An 18,877-nucleotide genomic window follows, 5' to 3' on the forward strand; every position below is an offset into this window, starting at 1 on the left:
ACTTCTCAGGTTAAAGCGATTTTCCTGCATCAGCTTCCCAAGTAGCTGTGATAATAGGTGCCCACCTCCACACCTGGCTAATTTTTGTATTTTTGGTAGAGATGGTGTTTCACCATATTGGCCAGGCTGGTCTCGATCGCCTCACCTCAAGTAATCTGCCTGCCTCGGCCTCCCAAAGTGCTGGGATTACAGGCGTGAGCCACCATGCCCAGCCTATTTATTTCTTTTTAATGAATTGGAAGGGCTCATTTGTGCTGGCGCAGGAGGGAAGCTGAGAAAAGAGAATGCCTGGTGGGTTTTATGAAATGGCTGAAGTGGGAACAGGGTTCCCGTAGCTTAGTGGTTCTGCTTGGGAGGGATTTTGCCCCCCAGGACACATTTGGCAAAGCCTGGGGATGTTCTGGCTGTCGTCCTGGGAAGGGAGGTGCTGGTGGCATCCACGGGTTGAGCCCCTGCGAAGCACGGGTGGCCTGGCCAAGGTGGAGAATGTGGCCTGCCCTGTACGGAGCCACGCACCAGCAGGAAGCACTCCTGTGGTTAACCACCATCCACCTGGTGCCGAGGCCACGTGGTCTGCTGTGAGGCAGGATGCAAGTCCACGCCCTTGACCATCTCCTCTCTCTTCTTCACCAGGCAGGTCTTGACGAGCCCTGCCTGGGCCGAAGCGTGCGGAGGATGGAAACACTTGCCCGGCAATGTCTCTGGGCCGCCTCCTTCGCCGGGCCTCCTCCAAAGCCTCGGACCTCCTGACCCTCACCCCGGCTGGCAGCGGCAGCGGGTCCCCCTCTGTCCTGGATGGAGAGATCATCTACTCCAAGAACAATGTCTGCGTGCACCCCCCAGAGGGGCTGCAGGGGCTGGGGGAGCACCACCCAGGTGAGCTGGGCCGGCAGGCTCCCGGGTCGCGCGGCCCTGGTTTTTTTCCAAGGCCCTGGGCCACACACGGAAGAAAGACAAGTGCGTTTGGTTCCTTTTCCAGAATGTGTAGCTAGCTGCAGCTGTCCTCACAGAAGCTGTCCTCACAGAAGCAGGCTCTGGGGTGTTAGGTCCGGCTCATGGCAGGCTGGGTGAGTCCCTCAGCCCCACTGCTTTCAGAGGGAGGGATAAAAAGATGGTTAGTGATCCCTGAGGTCTGCCTGGCCCCTTGTCGTTCATGCGAATGACTTGCAACAACAAATAAATGTATTGGCCGGGCGCGGTGGCTCACACTTGTAATCCCAGCACTTTGGGAGGCTGAGGCGGGCGGATCACGAGTTCAGAAGTTCGAGACCAGCCTGGACAACATGGCAAAACCCTGCCTCTACTAAAAATACAAAAAATTAGCCAGGCATAGTGGCGTGCACCTGTAATCCCAGCTATTTGGGAGGCTGAGGCAGGAGAATCCCTTGAACCCAGAAGGCAAAGTTTGCAGTGAGCCGAGATCGTGTCATTGCACTCCAACCTGGGTGACAAGGCGGAACCCTGTCTCCATAAAAAAAAAAACAACAAAAACTAAATAAGTGCATTGCTTTGTTCATCTGTTGCTTTATTTAATTTGCACAACAACCTCATGGGAGTGGCCAGGGCCCCAGCAGCCCTCTTAGCTGCGTAGGGACGCAGGTGTTGAGAGGGGCTGAGCGGCTTGGCCACACAGTGCTGTCTGCGAAGGAGGTGAGGCTGCAGGGCCGTCTCTGGACTCTCTGTTCTCATTTCTTCCTGTCGCCGCCCCCTTCCCCGGCTGCCAAAAGGATGTTTCAGGGTCCCCGTGTCCTGTGGCCTGCACTGGCACGACCTAACGTTTGCTTGGCCCAGGCAAGAATACAGACAGAAGCCCCAGATAAGATGGCAGAATATTAACATGATCATCTAGGCACGGTGGTTCGCACCTATAATCCCAGCACTTTGGGAGGCCGAGGCAGGGGGATTGCTTGAACTCGGGAGTTTGAGACCAGCCTGGGCAACAGAGCTAGACTTCATCTCTATTAAAGGAAAAAAAAGTTCGGCCAGGCGAGGTGGCTCACGCCTGAAACCCCAGCACTTTGTGAGGCTGAGGCGGGCGGATCACAAGGTCAAGAGATGGAGACCATCCTGGCCAATAAGGTGAAACCCTTCTCTACTAAAAAACAAAAAATCAGCTGGTGTGGTGGCGTGTGCCTGTGGTCCCATCTACTCGGGAGGCTGAGGTGGGAGGATCGTTTGAGCCTGAAAGGTGGAGGTTGCAGTGAGCTGAGATCATGCGACTGCACTCCAGCTTGAGAGACAGAGCGAGACTGTCTTGAAAACAAAAGCACAAAAACCAGAAAGGCGAATGGCAGGCCGGAGCTCGGGGACCAGCGCCCCTGGACCTGCTGGAGCGTGTGTTCTTAGGAAGCGCGCAGAGCTGGAATTCATTTCAAGCTCCCCTGTTTCCCTCTAATGCTTTTGCTCAGGGCCAGGTTGTATCTGAAGCCCGACTGGCGCTTTACTAAAAGGCGGTGGCCTGTAGGAGCCACTGCCAAAGGCGCCATAAGGGCCTTATCCACAGCGTCCTGGCCTCTAATGTGCCGTCCCCCTGGCTCCTCACAGGTTACCTGTGCTTGTACATGGAGAAGGATGAGATGCTGGGAGCCACCCTCATCCTGGCGTGGGTCCCCAACTCTCGCATCCAGAGGCAGGACGAGGAGGCCCTGCGCTACATCACGCCGGAGAGCTCCCCCGTTCGCAAGGCACCCCGCCCTCGGGGCCGGCGTGCCCGGAGCTCGGGGGCCTCCCACCAGCCCTCCCCCACGGAGCTGCGGCCCACCCTGACCCCCAAAGATGAGGACATCCTGGTGGTGGCCCAGAGCGTTCCGGATGGTGTGCTGGCCAGCCCTGCGCCGGAGGACGAGGAGAAGCTGGCACAGGGCTTGGGGGTGGACAGTGCCCGGCCGGCCTCGCAGCCTGCCTGCAGCCCCTCCGGGATCTTGTCGGCAGTCAGTTCGCAGGACGGCACCGAGGAGGGGCGGGAGCCGCGGCCCGAGGCCGGGGAGGAGGATGGCTCCCTGGAGCTGTCCGCTGAGGGCGTGAGCAGGGACAGCTCCTTCGACTCGGACTCAGACGCCTTCTCCTCGCCCTTCTGCCTCTCACCCATCAGCGCAGCGCTGGCCGAGAACCGTGGCTCCGTGTTTCTGGAAAGCGACAGCAGGTGAGTTCCTGGCTCTGGGCAGGGGCTCTCGGGAGGCCCCCAAGGCCTGACCGGGGCGGGAAGCAGTCACCTGCGTCACCTGCGGTGCTGGGTGAGCGCTGGAGGCATCTGCCCGACCCACCTGCGGCTGCGGCTGCGGCAGGAGCCCCGCGGGCTCTGAAGGGTTTCCACATTCTCCTCCCTCCTTGCTTTCGGCAGCCTCACCTGGGACTAAACAGGCCCTGCCAGATCTGATGGGTCCATGACCGAGGCCAAGTCCCCTGGAGTCCTGGTCCCTCTGTTCCCATCGCTGGGAGGGCAGGAGATTGTCAGTCCCCAAGCGAGTGCCAGAGGGACCTGGTGGCATCATGAGGCTCATGCACAGGGCTGGCCCAAGCCCAGATATGCTGCTTTGCTTGGTCCCAGCCTCCTGCTCCACCCTGCAGCCCACTGGGCTCTTGACCTGCCCCCGGAGGTCCCCGGAGGCATCAGCCTCCCTCTGTCTTGTAGCTGTAGAGGATGGAACGTAGCCCCGGGCAGTGTTGACCACGGTCACTGGACTTGGCTGCCGCTGTGCACCCGGGGAGTCCGGCCAGAGCACCTGGACCCCTTGGTGTCCACCCTAGAGGGAGCTGGAGTTGGACCCATGCCCTGAGGTGGGCCCCCTGGGCCTTGGAGCCCAAAGAGACTTTCCTGAGTGGGGAGGGTCCTCCTGGCCTTGCGGTGGGCGCCAGTGTTGTCGCCTAGGCCTGGAGCCCCCGGAGCCAGCACAGAGGGCCCATGTCCGACTCGCACAGCCCCTTCCTATGCCCTGGCTGTGGTCCTTATGCTCATTAGATTTCTAGGCAAATAATGGTGCTGACCAAGACAACAGTCAGAGCTGACGTCACCCGGTCAGTAACTACTGAGCTCGTGGTGTGAGCCCGGCGCGTGCTGGATGCGGGCGGCCGGGCCTTGCCCGGACACTGGACACCATGGGCTGTGGATGGTGCATGTGTGTGCTCTGACAACCCCATGCCCCGTGAGGTGGGCCCTTGTATTATCCCTGGTATGGAAGGGAAAAGGGAGGCTCGGAGAAGGTCAGTGACTTGCCAGAGGTCACCCAGCCAGTGTCTAGGCAAGGCTGGGATTTGAACCCAGCTGGGTCTGTGCCAGGCCTGCAGCGTGAAAGGTCACCCCAGGATGACTTAGCCCGGGATCAGCGGGGCATGATGCAGGGACACAAGCTTTGCGGCCTCAGCATGGGTGACTGTGGGGCGGGTTTTCCCTGATCACACCCCTCCAATAAGATGCAGTCCATTCGAGTCCCAGGGTGAACCGGTGACTCTTATCTCAATTATTTGAGAGTGCAGATAAAAGGAAGCCATTAGCTGTAAGCGAGGACTCCAGGTCCCAGGAGGCTCACTGAGCTGGGTGCCATCCAGGGCTGGGGAACCTGGCTGCGTGGGTTCTGGTCCTGGCCTGGGTCCCGCCGTCTGGACTCAGTCAGAGCTCCCCCTGGTGGTGCCAAGACGACGGTGCAGCAGAACCTGGGGGCATCTCCAGGGCCCAGCTGAAGGGGAGGTCCCAGCAGTGTCCCAGAGGGGTGGTGGGCTTGAGGCTGAGAACTCAGTGGCAGAACCCCAGTCAGAACCTGGCCAGTCAGCGCTGTCCAGCAGCCCCTTTCGTAGGGAGCTCAGGCTTAGGGGCTGGGGACTTGAGTGCTGGTTGAGTCCTGGCACCGCTGGTTAGTGTGAAGCTGGGAAAGTCCTTACTCTTTGTGGAGCCTCGGTTTCCCGGTTTGTAAGATGAGGCTGGTGATAGCTGCTCTCTGGGGGTATTGTGAGAATGCACCCCGTTCCCCTTTCCCCACCCTCCGCCTTGGTGGCTCTCCAACCTGGCTGCATGTGTGTGGGGGTTCTGGGGGGAAGACTTTGTACAACGCTGATGCCCACGTACCTCCAGGCTCTTCTAGACCGGTGTTTCTCACCGGTTCTGTCCCCAGGGTGTGTGGCAATGCCAGGAGATGCTTTTTGTCACAACCGAGGGTGGGAATGAATTGGCATCAGTGGACAGTGGTCAGGGGTGCTGTGCACTCAATCCGGAAGCCAAGCTGCCCCTCTGACTGGGACCCGCCGGGGGCCGCCCATCATTTTCAGGATGAAGTGCCATCTCCTTCGCGCAGGGTCCAAGGCCCGTCACCATCTGGCTCCTGCCGAGCGATGGTGCTCCCTCTTCCTCCGCCCACTGTGCACACCTTCAAGTTCATGGTCCCCTCTGCCTCTGGATCTCCTGGGCTCTCTCAGACACATGTCTTTGGTCAGGGATCCCCTCTGCCTGGGCTTCCTCCTCCCCATCTCTCCTAACTGACCAGCTGGTATGTGTGAGACTCAGCTCCAGCCGGCGGGGTACCTTCATGCCAACTTTTGGGGGAGGCTTCACCATTCCCCCGGCCCTGGGCCAAGGAAGGTGCTCCTCATAGCCCCCTTCTCTGCTCTGCTGCTCGAGTCCCCACTGAGAATACACCCCATCTGCCTGTCCGTCCCCAGCTGATGGGAGGCAGATGGTGGTGAAGGAATAAGTTCTGGAGCCTGACAGATCTGTTTCTAGTCCTGGCGTCACCCGAGTTGTGTGTGATCTTGCGGCCGTTACCTCCCACGTCCAAAACGCAGATGCCCCGAGGGTCTGAATTGTGGCCAAGAGCCTCCTTGTAGGGTGGAGCCTGCGTGAAGGTTGAGCACCAGCCTGGGGTATGGGGTTGGCGAGCCTGGCCTGGGACCAGTCCCGTCCCCACCTGGAGGCCGTGCTGGGGGGTGCTGCTCCTGACGAAGGCTCAGAAAATGCCTCTTGGCCTCAGCTCGCCCCTCAGGCCCCTGTTAGCCGGCTCTGGGGAGGCTTGATGAACGTGGTGAGGTGCACCTTTGGGCTGGGATGAGGTGGATGTGGATGGGACTCTCACCCCCACCCCGGAAGTGTGTGCTTCAGTCTTGAGGCTGGAGTGAAAACAGCATGTCTCCAAGACAGACTGCTGGGAGCTTGCTTTTTATTTTTAAAAAGTAGATATGGAGGCCGGTTGCTGTGACTCACACCTGTAATCCCAGCACTTTGGGAGGCAAGGAGGGTGGATCACTTGAGGCTAGGAGTTCAAGACTAGCCTGGGAAAAATGGCAAAACCTTGTCTCTATAAAAAATACGAAACAATTAGCTGGGCATAGTGGTGCGAGCCTATGGTCCCAGCTACTCGGGAGGGAGGCTGAGACAGGAGGATCGCTTGAGCCTGGGAGGTGGAGGCTGCAGTGAGCTGTGATCACACCACTGCACTCCATCCTGGGTAACAGACATACCCTGTCTGAAAAAAAAAGGAAAAACGAAAAGCAGACATGGATTCTGGAAGGGGCTGGGCAGGCTCTGTACTTCCCCGGCCTTTCCTTGCTCCTCTGCGCTTCCTGGTCCCCACAGCATGGTAGACCCTGGAAGCAGACATGGTGCTCCTGGCTCCCTCCCCATCCCCCAGGACCTTCATGTGAAGGGACTGGAAATCCTTGGCTAAGATGGTTAATTGTCCTGGACGCTAAAGAGCAGGCGTCCCCAGCCCGGCTGCCCGTGAGAATGCCCTGGGCAGCTTTAAAAATCCTGATGCCCAGGCTGCACCCAGACCAATTAAACCAGGACTGCTGGAGTGGTGCCCAGGCATGGGAATTTTTTGAACTACTGGGGGTTTGTGAAGTCCAGGCAGCATTGAGAACCCCTGCTGTGCAGGGGCGCAGAGAGAGAGAGAGAGAGAGAGAGAGAGAGAGAGACAGTGCACAGAGAGCCCACCAAGCCTGGTGCTCTGGGGTGGGGAGGGAGAGAGGAGGGAGCAGGGACAGAGAGAGAGACAGGGAGGGTGGAGAGAGTGGGAGGGGAGGGAGGCAGAGAGAGAGAGCTAGCACGCTTGGTGCTCTGGGGTGGGGAGGGGCGTCAGGGCTGAGGCCCCCAGAGAACTGGCCACTCCGCAGGGGTGTTGGTGTTGAGGATTCGGGGGCACCCATCCCCACTCTGAGGGGTGGGGGGGTCTATTAATTAACTGGGAGTTGAGTCCCCCGGGGGCGGGCAGAGCAGGTAGGCTGGCTCGAGGGTCCCCTCTAGTGGCAGATCTGAAGAACTGCATGTGCAGGCTGCGTGTCTGGCTGGGATTGGCCAGGAGGGCCAACTCCCCCACCCCTCTCCGGGAGCCGAGGGTCCCCCAGGCATCTGGTTATTTGCAGGTAGTTCACAGAAGAGCTGCAGGGTTAGAAATGGCAGTGTCCCACGGGGACAGGTTCGTGTGCTACCTGTAGGGTAGGGCTGGGCAGGGCCTGGATGCTGGAAGGTGAGCCCACCTACCAAACCCAGAGGGCTCCTTTGGAACCCCCAGCCCCCGGCCCAGCCACGGCCTGGAAATCCTTGACCAAGAGAGTATTCAAGGCTGACTTGGGGGACGGGTGATGAGAGAGCTGCTGTTGTCAATGCATCGTCCCGCCTCCCTGCCCTGAGATCCCGAGACCCTGTTCCCTTCAGGGAAGTCTCGGTCCTGTACCGTCCTCAGTGTGGGAAAGCAAGGCTCTGGGGTGTGCTGGGGAGGGTGACCACCAGGCACGACTGGTCATCCTCCCCTTGGTTTCTGTGCTGGAAGGTGCTGTGCAGTCTAAAAGGCCAGTTAGGCAAAGGTGTGGGATAACAGGGTACCATGGGGCCAGGACCGTGCCCACTGACCCTGCCCTGGGGATGTACATTGGTGACGTGGATAGAGAACTGAAACAAGCCTGGGAAACAGAGTGAGACCCCATCTCTACCAAAAAAGAAAAAAATTAGCTGGGGATGTGCATTGGTGACCCTGCCCTGGGGATGTGCATTGGTGACCTGGATAAAAAACTGAAACAAGCCTGGACAACATAGCAAGACCCCATCTCTACCGAAAAAAGAAAATTAGCTGGGTGTGGTGGGGCACACTTTTCATCTTAGCTACTCTGGAGGTTGAGGCAGGAGGATTGCTTGAGTCCGGGAGGTGGCAGCTGCAGTCAGCTGTGATCACACCAGTGCACTCAGGCCTGGGTGACAGGGTAAAACCTTGTCTCAAAAAAAAAAAAAAAAAAAAGAAAAGAAAACCAGATTCCGTTCCCTAAGTGAAAATGTCTCTTTCTTTTGGACCTCATCCTAAGAAAGAATCCAAATTACAGAAAGAAAAATGGCAGTGGCTGGGGATGTGGCTCACCCTGTAACCCCAGCACTTTGGGAGGCTGAGACGGGCAGATCACCTGAGGCTGGAGTACGAGGCCAGCGTGGTCAACACAGTGAAACCCCGTCTCCACTAAAAAGACAAAAATTAGTTCAGCATGGTGACACATGCCTGTAATCCCAGCTACTTGGGAGGCTGAGGCATGAGAATAGCTTGAACTTGAGAGGCAGACGTTGCAGTGAGCCGAGATCATGCCCCTGAACTCCAGTCTGGGCGACAGAGCTAGACCTTGTCTCAAAAAGAAAAAAAAAAAAAGTAGAAAGCCAAAAGCGTCTGCATGAAGATTGTTCACCGTGGTGTTCTTACAGTCGGGAAAAGGAGCGGAACCTAAGAATCCAGCCGCCGAGGAGGTGGATTGACTGAGGTCGCGCTCTTGGATCAGGGAGTCCCACAGCTGGGCTCATGAGTCCCTGAAATCTTACCCCACTTTTATTTATTTATTTTTTATGAGGAGGGGGCACCATCCGACTTCCCAAAAGGTCTGTGACCCGTCAAAGGTTCGGAAGCGCGGTGCTGTCAGATAGAACGTGTGGCATTGACGAGGACTGTGAAATAGACCATGCCGTGCTGCAGCGAGGAAATTTACAGCGACTCGGACATGAAGCAGGACGCAGGTTATGATTCTGCACATTGCAGCTGGACTCTGTAAAGAGGCCTGAGGTGCGCAGGAGGCCCTCAGAGCAGGGCTGCCCAGGAGAGCTCCTGGCAGGACAAACGGAGCCCAGGTCCACGCTATCCGCACAGCGGCCGCTGGCTTCATGCAGCTCATGAACGCTTGATGTGGCTCAAATGCAACCGAGCAACTGAATTTTTAATTTTGCATAATACTGATTAATAAAATTGTTTTTAACTACATTTGGTTTTAGAGACAGAGTCTTGCTCTGTTGCTCAGGGTGGAGCACAGCAGCGGCAGGACGGTCACAGCTTGCTGCCGACTCCACGTCCCGGGCTCAAGCGGTCCTCCCACTTCAGCCTTTCCAGCAGCTGGGATTGCAGGTGCGCACCACCATGCCCAGTTCATTGATTTTATGTTTTGGAGACAGAGTCCCGCTATGTTGCCCAGGCTGTTTTCAAACTCCTGGGCTTAAGTGACCCTCCTGCCTGGGCCTCCTAAAGTGCTGGGATTATAGGCACAGCCACGTGCCCGGCCTGATTGATGTAGATTTGATAGCACCCGTGGTCACCGGCCACAGCAGCGGACAGCCGAGGCTGAGAGGAAGAAGCGCCCATGCGTCAGCCTCGTGTGGGCGCTTCTTTACCTTCCTGTTCTCAAAAATACTATTCTGTGATTACATGAAGCTTAGGATGAAAACCAATGTATAAAAAGAGACAGCGGGGAGAACCCTGCACACCCAAGTGGGCTTAGCTTCTCCCACGGCCCTGCGTACTGAAGAGCCTCCAGGGCGAGCTGGTCACGGAGGTCCTCCCGGTGGCACCCCTGCTGCCGACCTGCCATCTTGGGTCCCGTGCTGCCAGCGGGGCCTCTCCGTGGGGAAGCGAGTGCTTCCTTCCCTCTCTCTCCCTGGGTCCTTGGCGTGCGTTCTCGGGGCGGCCAGCCCAGGCAGTGACGGGGTTCGGAGTGTTGGGATGGGCTGGGTGGCCTGGCCTCAGGGTTTAGTACTGTGGTTTCTGTCCTGCAGTTCCTGCCAGGTCAGACGCAGTCCAGGCGGGTTGGTGCGGCCACAGGCGGGCACGGGCCGGGAGCAACGTGCCGCCCACTCCGGGGTCCTGCCGGGACCTCTTGCCCTCCACTTTCCTCTTGCCCTTTCCTACACACACTGGGCGCTTCACCCCAAACATTGCCGCTTCCCACCTTACTCCCTGCAGCTGGAATGTTCTCTCTCCTGCTGAAACCCCAGCCCACCTGCAGGCGGAAAAGACTTTCTTCTCCGTGACCCCTGCTGGGACCTGAGTTTTCTCTCTGGAGAGCTCCTACCAAGGCCCTGGGCGGTGGTGTTCCCTAGTGCGCCACTGCTATGGTTCCCGGGCGCTTCCTCGAGGGGTCCTCCCCGTGCCTGAGCCACGGTTCCCGGGCGCTTCCTCGAGGGGTCCTCCCCGTGCCTGAGCCAGCCCCATCAGCAGAGTGTCCTGCAATGAACACAGTCCTGTGCCTGTGCCTGCTCCCCACTGTGTGTGGCTACCATGCCCTGGAAACGCAGCAGATGTGGCCAAGCAGCTGGACTTTTGACTTTTTATCTTCAGTGTATGTGAAGTTTGATAGCCACGGAGGTGAGGCCTCCACGCCGGACAGCACAGGTCTGGATGGAGCGTTCCTGGGAGGATACAAGGTGGACCCTAGAAATGTAGCAAGTCTCCTGGAAGAGCAGGCTTGAAAAACTCTCTGTCAAAAGGAATGGGGGAGACCGGCGCGGTGGCTCACGCCTGTAATCCCAGCACTTTGGGAGGCCGAGGCGGGCGGATCAGTCAAGAGATCAAGACCATCCTGGCCAACATGGTGAAACCCCGTCTTTACTAAAAATACAAAAATTAAGTGGGCATGGTGGCCTGTGTCTGTGATCCCAGCTAGTCGGGACGCTGAGGGAGGAGAATCGCCTGAACACGGGAGGCCGAGGTTATAGTGAGCTGAGATTGAGCCACTGCACTCCAGCCTGGCTACAGAACAAGACTCCATCTCAAAAAAAAAGGAATGGGGGAAGACAAGACGAGGCCCCTCCTCTCCCTCAGGGTGGCTGCTGTCATGGGGGTGAAGCCACAGCTAGAGCCTGGAGCCGGCCGGTGCTTGGACAGCAGACCCCAAGGGGCGGCCACTGCCCGCCTGACGTGGCTTCCCTGGCAGGTGCCGGCCCACCCCGCAGGGCGTGTGAGGCAGAAATAAACAGCGTCTAAGTGCTTTTGCCTTTAGGAGGAAAAGGCTCCCTGTTCGCTGTTGCTGTAACGGCCCCGCCCTCCCGCACGGCACAGAGGACAGAAACGAGACTCTCGTGGAAGAATCCAGGCTCTGAGAATGAGCTAGAATCAGTGCGCTCGCTTGGGTGGGGGAGGACCCAGTGCTGGGAAGCATCCTCGTAGGATCTCCCACGGAAGGCCCCGGGAGTGTCTCCCCAGCCTCAAAGCTCCTTCAGCGATTTCCTAAACCGCCCTGCAGTCCGTTCTCTACCCAACCCCCCAGGCAAGCCTGAGGCGGAGTGGAAACTCCTGGAGGTGGGCGAAGAAGTGAGCGGTGACACGTGGATCAGAATGCACTTTGCCCCTTCCCGTCTCTGTTAGGGGTGCAGCAGCTGCCCAGCAAATCAGAGCCTGGAGTGAGAGAGAGGGGGACTCAAAGTAGGGGCATGAGGAGGGGAGAGGGAGAGGGAAGAGCGGGGGCAGGTGGGAAGGGCACGAGGCAGGGTCCAGGGCAGGAGGCAGCAAGGAGGGGCAAGGGGTGAGTGGGGAGGGGGGGCTCTGCATGTCTTAGGGGCCACTCCAGCAGCATGGTGACCAGGGGCAGGTGCAGCATAGATGTCCAGGGGTTGCCGGCACTCGGAGGAGGGGCAACAGGGTCCCAGAGAGACCTTGAAGACGGGGTGGCTAGGAGCTGGGAGGGCCGCATCCTCCACTCCTCCCAAATTTCAGGATCAAACCCCTGATCCCAGTGGTGGGCCAACCTGGGCACCCTGGGATGTCCTGAGAGTGCCCGCCGCCCCCTGAGGATGCTCCAGGAACCCCCGCCCGCCCCCTCCCGGCCCCAGCACAGCCTGGCAGCCGGGAAGTCAGCAGCTCCCGAAGATCTGTTGTTTGGGTTTGTTTGTGCTTCTGTAACCGGGAGCTGAGATTTATTTCTTTAAAACATCCCATTGCCCGACACCCTGCAATCTGTTCTTCGTGTCGTTCAGACTCATCTCGTCTTGTTTCTGTAGCACTTGGCAGGCTCTGTGCAGCATTCCTCCCTCCCCCAGACTCCCCCCACCCAAGCCAAGGTGGCCACCAGCAGCCGCTCCGCCTGCGCCTGGAGGGTGGCTGAGGCCGGGGGTCCCAGGGAAGCTGCTACTGGAAGGGCAGCTGGCTGGTCCGAGCCCCATGGACTGGCGTGGGGCCACTATCAGCCTAGAAACGGCCTCAGGACATTGCCTCGCCCCGGGGGTCTCGCTGCCAGGCGGAGAAGCCAAGCAGAAGCCCAGCCAAACTCCGGCCTCCTCCCTGGCTGCCCCTCAGCTCTGGGTGCTTGGAGGGGCTGCCAAAGAATTTGGCCGGGACTCCACCATGCCCAGCCCTCTGATGTGCGGCTCTGGCTTTGGCTCACACACGATGTCTAGACAGGGAAGGGGCTGGCTGGCTTGACTGGGCGAGGCCTGTAGGCGGGAGAGCTTTGTGATCAGATGCCCAGCTGTGAATCTAAGCCCCCACTCAAGACCCCCAGGGGTGGCCTTGGGGGTGTTGAACGGCTCTGTGCCTCAGTTTACTCCTCTGTGAAGTGGGGGCATTGTGGGGTCTCAGGAACGCTGTGCATGTAAAGCTTAGCACAGAGGGCAGGGCGGGCAAACAGTCATCCTCACTGTGTACCTGGCGGAGGTGCCAGCCCTGTTCAATGTGCTTGTATCGGTGTCCTGGGGCTACCATGACAAAGGACCACAAACTGGGCGCTTGAGACAAGAGAAATTCGTCCTCTCACCGTCCTGGAGGCCAGAAGTCCGAAATCAAGGTGTCTGCAGAGCCACACCCCCTCTGAAGTCTAGGGGAGGCTCCTTCCTGGTCTCTTCCAGTTTGGGTGGCTGCAGGCGTTCCTTGGCTTGTGGCCACGTCGCCCTGACCCCTGCCTCTGTTGCCACATGGACAGAATGTGTCCCTTTGTGTGCTCTCTCTTTTTCTCACGGATGCTGGTCGTTAGATAGGGCCCACCCGAATCCAGTGCGACCTTGCCTTAGCTTGGTGACATCGCAGAGACCCTATTTCTGAATAAGGTCACATTGGGAGGTTCTGTGTGGACACAAATCTAGGGGAGCACTGTTCACTGAGGCATGTGCTTTACGGGTGCTGACCTGAATCCCGGAAGCGGCTCCCGACGTCAGCGTGGTGATCACCCTGTTTTGGTAAAAACGGCGATGCAGAGCTCCGGTCTCCAGCACAAAGTGATGGCTGAGCAGTGAGTCTGGTGAAAAACAAAAAGCAAAAAGCCAAACACAGCTGGGCCCTAAGCAACCCCTCATTTCTGTCATCTGTCAGTGGCTCCTCACGGCCCAGACTCGTCCACCCCTAGAGCTGAGCAGGTGGGTCTGGTCAGGAGTCCCCAGACAGGTTGATGTAGAAATGGGCTTCAAAAGGGACGAAAGGGATTGTGCTTATTTTAGAAACTTGGGAGTGGCTGGGCCTGGTGGCTCACACCTGTAATCCTAGCACTTTGGGAGACCAAGGCCGGCAGATCACCTGAGGTCAGGAGTTCGAGACCAGACTGGCCAACATGGCGAAACCCCGTCTCTGCTAAAAATACAAAAAATTAGCCAGGCGTGGTGGTGGGCGCCTGTAATCCCAGCTACTTGGGAGGCTGAGGCAGGAGAATCACTTGAACCCGGGAGGCGGAAGTTGCAGTGAGCCAAGATTGCAGCCTAGGCAACAGAGTGATACTCCATCTCAAAAAAAAGGAAGGAAGGAAAGAAGGAAGGAAGGAAGGAAGGGAAAGAAATAAATTTGGGGGAAGCACGCAGAAGGGAAGTATTTGTGATGTTGCTGGTGTTGCTGTTATCATGTGGGTGGGTTTCTTCCTGGCCTTTCAAAGTTGGGAATTGTAATTGTCTATTCCAGGGGTTGGCAGGTGGGCCAGACAGCACGTATTTTCTGCTTTGGGGGCCGAACAGTCTTGGCCGCAGCTTTTCAGCTCCGCCCTTGTTTCGTGGAAGCCGCTACACGTGTATGTTAATTGGCACAGCTGTGTTCCATTAAACTGTTTTCTTTTCTGAGACAGAGTCTGGCTCTGTCGCCCAGGCTGGAGTATGGTGGCGCAACCTCGGCTCACTGCAACCTCCGCCTCCTGAGTTCAAGCGATTCTCCTGTCTCAGCCTCCCAAGTAGCCAGGGTTACAGGAGCACACCACCACACCTGGCTCTCTCTCTTTTTTTTTTTTTTTTAAGAGGAAGTCTCGCTCTGTCGCCAGGCTGGAGTGGGTTCTCAGCTCACTGCGACGTCTGCTTCCCGGGTTCACGCGATTCTCCTGCCTCAGCCTCCCGAGTAGCTGGGACTATAGGTGCATGCCACCACACCTGGCTAATTTTTGTATCTTTAGTAGAGACGGGGTTTCACCGTGTTGGCCAGGGTGGTCTCGATCTTTTGTGATCTCGTCATCCGCCAACCTCGGCCTCCCAAAGTGCTGGGATTACAGGTATGAGCCCCCGCAACCAGCCCTCATTTTTGTATTTTTACTAGAGTTGGGGTTTCGCCATGTTGGCCAGGCTGGTCTTGAACTCCTGACCCTAGGTAATCTACCTGCCTCAGCCTCCCAGAGTGCTGGGATTACAGGTGTGAACTACCGCTCCCGGCCCTATTAACATTTTATTAAGGATACTAAAAGAGGAATTTCATATAATTTTCATGTGTTGTGAAATATTCTCCTTTGGATCTTTTTCAACATTTAAAAATGTTGAAACCACCCTTCTCACGGAAACCTGCATGCGAGTGTTCGTCACAGCTCTATTCAACATGCCGGGTGGAAGCAGTCAAGATGCCCAGCAGTGGGTGGGTGGATGAGCGAACGGTGACGCATCTCTGCACGGGAATATTGTTTACCGACAAAAAGAAATGAGCTGTCAAGCCTTGAGCAGACGTGGAGGAGGCTGAAAAGTACGTGACTTCGTGAAAGAAGCCAATCTGGGCCGGGTGTGGTGGCTCACACCTGTAATCCCAGCACTGTGGGAGGCCGAGGCGGGTGGATCACTTGAGCTCAGGAGACCAGCCTGGGCAATGTGGTGAAACCTCGTTTCTACAAAATAGTAATAATAATGCAAAAATTAGCGTGGCAGCTCACACCTGTAGTCCCAGCTACCTGGGGGGCTGAGGCAGAAGGATTGCTTGAGCCCAGTAGGCGGAGGTTGCAGTGAGCTGAGATCGTGATACTGCACGCTGGGTGACAGAGTGAGACCCTGTCAGAAAGAAAAGAAAGAGGGAAAGAGAGAGAGAGAAAGGAAGCAGAAAGAGAGAGGAAAGGAAGAAAGAAAGAGAAGGGAAGAAAGAAGCCAGTCTGAAAGGCTGCAAACGGCATGATCCCAGCTCTAGGACATTCTGGACAAGGCAGAAGTAGGAAGACAGCAAACAGATCAGCGGCTGCTGGGCCTCAAGGGGAGAAAAGGACAAGCGGGCTGACACTGGGTTCCAAGGGCAGCGACACTATTCTTTATTTTCATTTTTTTATTATTATTATTTTTTGAGACAGAGTCTCGCTCTTTTTGCCCAGGCTGGAGTGCAGTGGCGCAATCTTGGCTCACTGCAACTTCCACCTCCCAGGTTCAAGTGATTCTGCTGCCTCAGCCTCCCAAGTAGCTGGGATTACAGGCACACACCACCATGCCCGCTAATTTTGTATTTTTAGTAGAAACGGGTTTTCACCTTGTTGACCAGGGTGGTCTCGAACTCCTGACCTCAGGTGATCCGCCCGCCTCAGCCTCCCACAGTGCTGAGATTACAGGCGTGAGCCACTGTGGCCTGCTGCAGCAACGCTGTTCTGTGTGAGGCTGCAATGGTGGCCCCTGCCACTGCATCTGTGAAACCCCAGAGATCCAGCACCAAGAGCGAACCCTAGTAGAAGCTGTGAACATCGGTTATCACTGAAAATGTGTCAATACTGGCTCATCAATTATAGCAAATGTACCACACAAATGCGAGACATGAGTAGTGTGGGAAAGTGTGTGTACACCGCGGGGTGCGTATAGGGAAACTCGCTGGACTCTGCTCAGTTTTTCTGTGAACCTAAAATTGCTCTAAAAAGGAAAGTCTATTCATTTACCAAAGTCTTAGTTTGTGGGCTGTACGGAGGCAGAGGGCGGCCTCAGTTTGGCCCTCGGGCCACGGTTTTCTGACCCCAGGTTTGGGCCGGCCGTGCCCATTAGAAATGTAATGTGAGCCACCTCTGTGATTTAAACTTCTCTGCTAGCCACGTTTAAAAGCTTCTGTTCTGAAATAACTACAGGAAGTTGCAAAAACAAAAAAGGTACTGGGAGGCCCAGTGCACCCTTCACCCACTTCCCCCCGTGGTGACATGCTGCAGAGAAGCCTAGTACACTCTCCCAGCCAGGAAATTGGGGTGGGTACAGTCCACGGCCTCATGGGCGTGACAGGTGCCCCTCTGTGCCTGTGTGTGTAGAATCCTGTGCCACTGGGTCACATGTAGCTTCCTGCAACTGCCACCATAGCTAGACGAAGAGCCACTGCCCTCCTCCGTGCCGCCCTGGCACAGAGCTAGCCAGCTCCCAAACTGCTGACAGCCACTCCTCTAGAAGAACTGTACATAACTGGAGTCCTGCACGACGTCAGCTTTCAGACGGACTGTGTTTGCCCAGCATCATCCCGTGAAGCTGTCGTGTGTGTTGAGAACGTGTTCCTTTTTACTGCTGAGTAGCAGCAGTCCGTGGCGTGGACCTCCATCGTCCGTGTGCTCGCCCACTGAAGGGCACGAACCGTTGCTTCCTGTTCAGGGGTGACTGTGAATAAAGCTTCTAGGAACATTCACCTGTGGGGTTGTGTTTAAATCTAAGTTTTCATTTCTCCAGGATAAACTCCCAGGGATGCACTTGCCGAGTCCTATGTGGATTGATTGTATGATTCATTTTTTGTTTGTTTTTTGAGACAGGGTCTTCCTCTGTTGCCCAGGCTGGAATGCAGTGGCGCTATCTCGGCTCGCTGCAACCTCCACTTCCCGGGTGCAAGCAATTCCCCTGCCTCAGCGTCCCGAGTAGCTGGGATTACAGTCACACACCACCATGCCTGGCTAATTTTTTTGCATTTTTTTTAGTAGAGACGGGGTTTCGCCATGTTGGCTGGGCTGGTCTCGAACTCCTGACCTCAGGCAATCTGCTTGCCTTGGCCTTCCAAAGTACTGGGATTACAGGTGTCAGCCACCATGCCTGGCTGATTGATTTTTTTAAATACTTTTTTTATTTAGTAAAAAATAGAGACAGGTTTTCTGCCATGTTGCCCAGGCTGGTCTCGAACTCCTGGGTTCAAGCAGTCTTCCCGCCTCGGTCTCTCAAAGTGCTGGCATTGCAGGCGTGAGCCACCGTGCCCAGCCTATATGGTTAGTTTTTAAAGCAATTGCTAACCTGTTGTATAGAGTTGCTGTGCCATTTTACACTCGCACCAGCAGCTTATGAATGCCTGGTTTCTCCACAGCCTCATCGTATTTAGGGTTGTCAATATTACTTTTTTTTAAGCGTCCTGATGGGTGTGTAGTGACATCTCATTGTGGTTTTAATCAGCATTTCCCTAACGGCTCGTGATGTCGAATATCTTTCCGTGTGTTTATTTGCCATCCAGGTATCTGGTTCTTTGGTGGAAGGCCTCTTTGTCTCTTAAGCATCTTATATCTCAATAATAGATATTGAAATGCTTCTGGGGACAAACTTTGGTTGGAGGATTTTGAAAAAAGTCATAATATAATTTATTATGGCAACCAGAAGTGATCATTTTGTTCCAGGGACACGTAATAACCTGCTTTTTTTTCTTCCGATTAGTGCATGATTTCTTTTGTGGCTGTAATTAACAGTGGATACCAATGGTTCATTGCAGTGAAGACAGACACCCAGAGAGACAGGAGACGGTCTAGCCCATTTTTCGTTTGTTTGTTTTCTACTGGGTTTTGAGGGTTGGTTATTCATTCTAGAAACCAGTCCCTTGCTGGATGTCTGGATTGCACATATTTCTCCCTGTCTCTGCAGGTATTTTTTTTTTTCATCCTCTTAACGGGATCTTTCACAAAGCAAAAGATTTTAATTTTGATGAAATACAGGCTGTCGTTTTTCCTTTTATGAATCATGCTTTTGATGTCAAGCTCGAGAACTCCTGAGCTGGTCCGAGATCCTGAGGGTCCGCTCTGGTTATTTTCCTGAAAGTTGTACGAGGTCCGGTTTATTTTTTCTGCCTGTGGATGCGCAGTTGCTCCCACGCCGTTTGTTAAGAGGCCGTTCTTCCTTCATTGAAGCACTTTGCTCTTTTGTTTAATATCAGTTGGGCATATTTGTGTGGGTCTTTTTTTTTTTTTTTTTTGAGACAGAGTCTCTCTCTGTCACCCAGGCTGGAGTATAGTGGTGCGATCTTGGCTCACTGCAACCTCTGCCTCCTGGTTCAAGCTATTCTCCTGCGTCAGCCTCTCAAGAGTAGCTGGGATTACAGGTGTCCGCCACCACCCTTGGCTAATTTTTGTATTTTTAGTAGAGACGCGGTTTCTCCATGTTGGCCAGGCTGGTTTCAAACTCCTGACCTCAGGTAATCCTCCCACCTCAGCCTCCCAAAGTGCTGGGATTACAGGTGTGAGCCACTGCACCCGGCTAGGTCTTATAGGTACATTTTTTTTTTTGAGACAGAGTCTTAGTTTGTCACCC

At 55.9% G+C, this 18,877-nt stretch overlaps 1 protein-coding gene across 4 annotated transcripts in view; it reads left to right on the forward strand.

Annotated features, from left to right (window-relative positions):
- Positions 1-18,877, forward strand: part of TBC1D16 (TBC1 domain family member 16) — a 93,962-nt gene that overhangs the window by 20,423 nt on the left and 54,662 nt on the right. For 3 of the 4 annotated variants that reach the window (XM_064369186.1, XM_064369188.1, XM_021670943.2), the window contains exons 2-3: positions 634-876; positions 2,545-3,142. In XM_064369186.1, coding sequence (XP_064225256.1) covers positions 696-876; positions 2,545-3,142 — 779 coding nt within the window. In that variant the 5' untranslated portion in view covers positions 634-695. The remainder of the gene's footprint in view (positions 1-633; positions 877-2,544; positions 3,143-18,877) is intronic. The other variant, XM_064369187.1, reaches the window with a different exon arrangement.

The sequence above is a fragment of the Aotus nancymaae genome, unplaced genomic scaffold (assembly GCF_030222135.1).
Source record: "Aotus nancymaae isolate 86718 unplaced genomic scaffold, 86718_ANA_hifiasm-v0.15.2.pri h1tg000089l, whole genome shotgun sequence".
Taxonomy (NCBI): Eukaryota; Metazoa; Chordata; class Mammalia; order Primates; family Aotidae; genus Aotus; species Aotus nancymaae.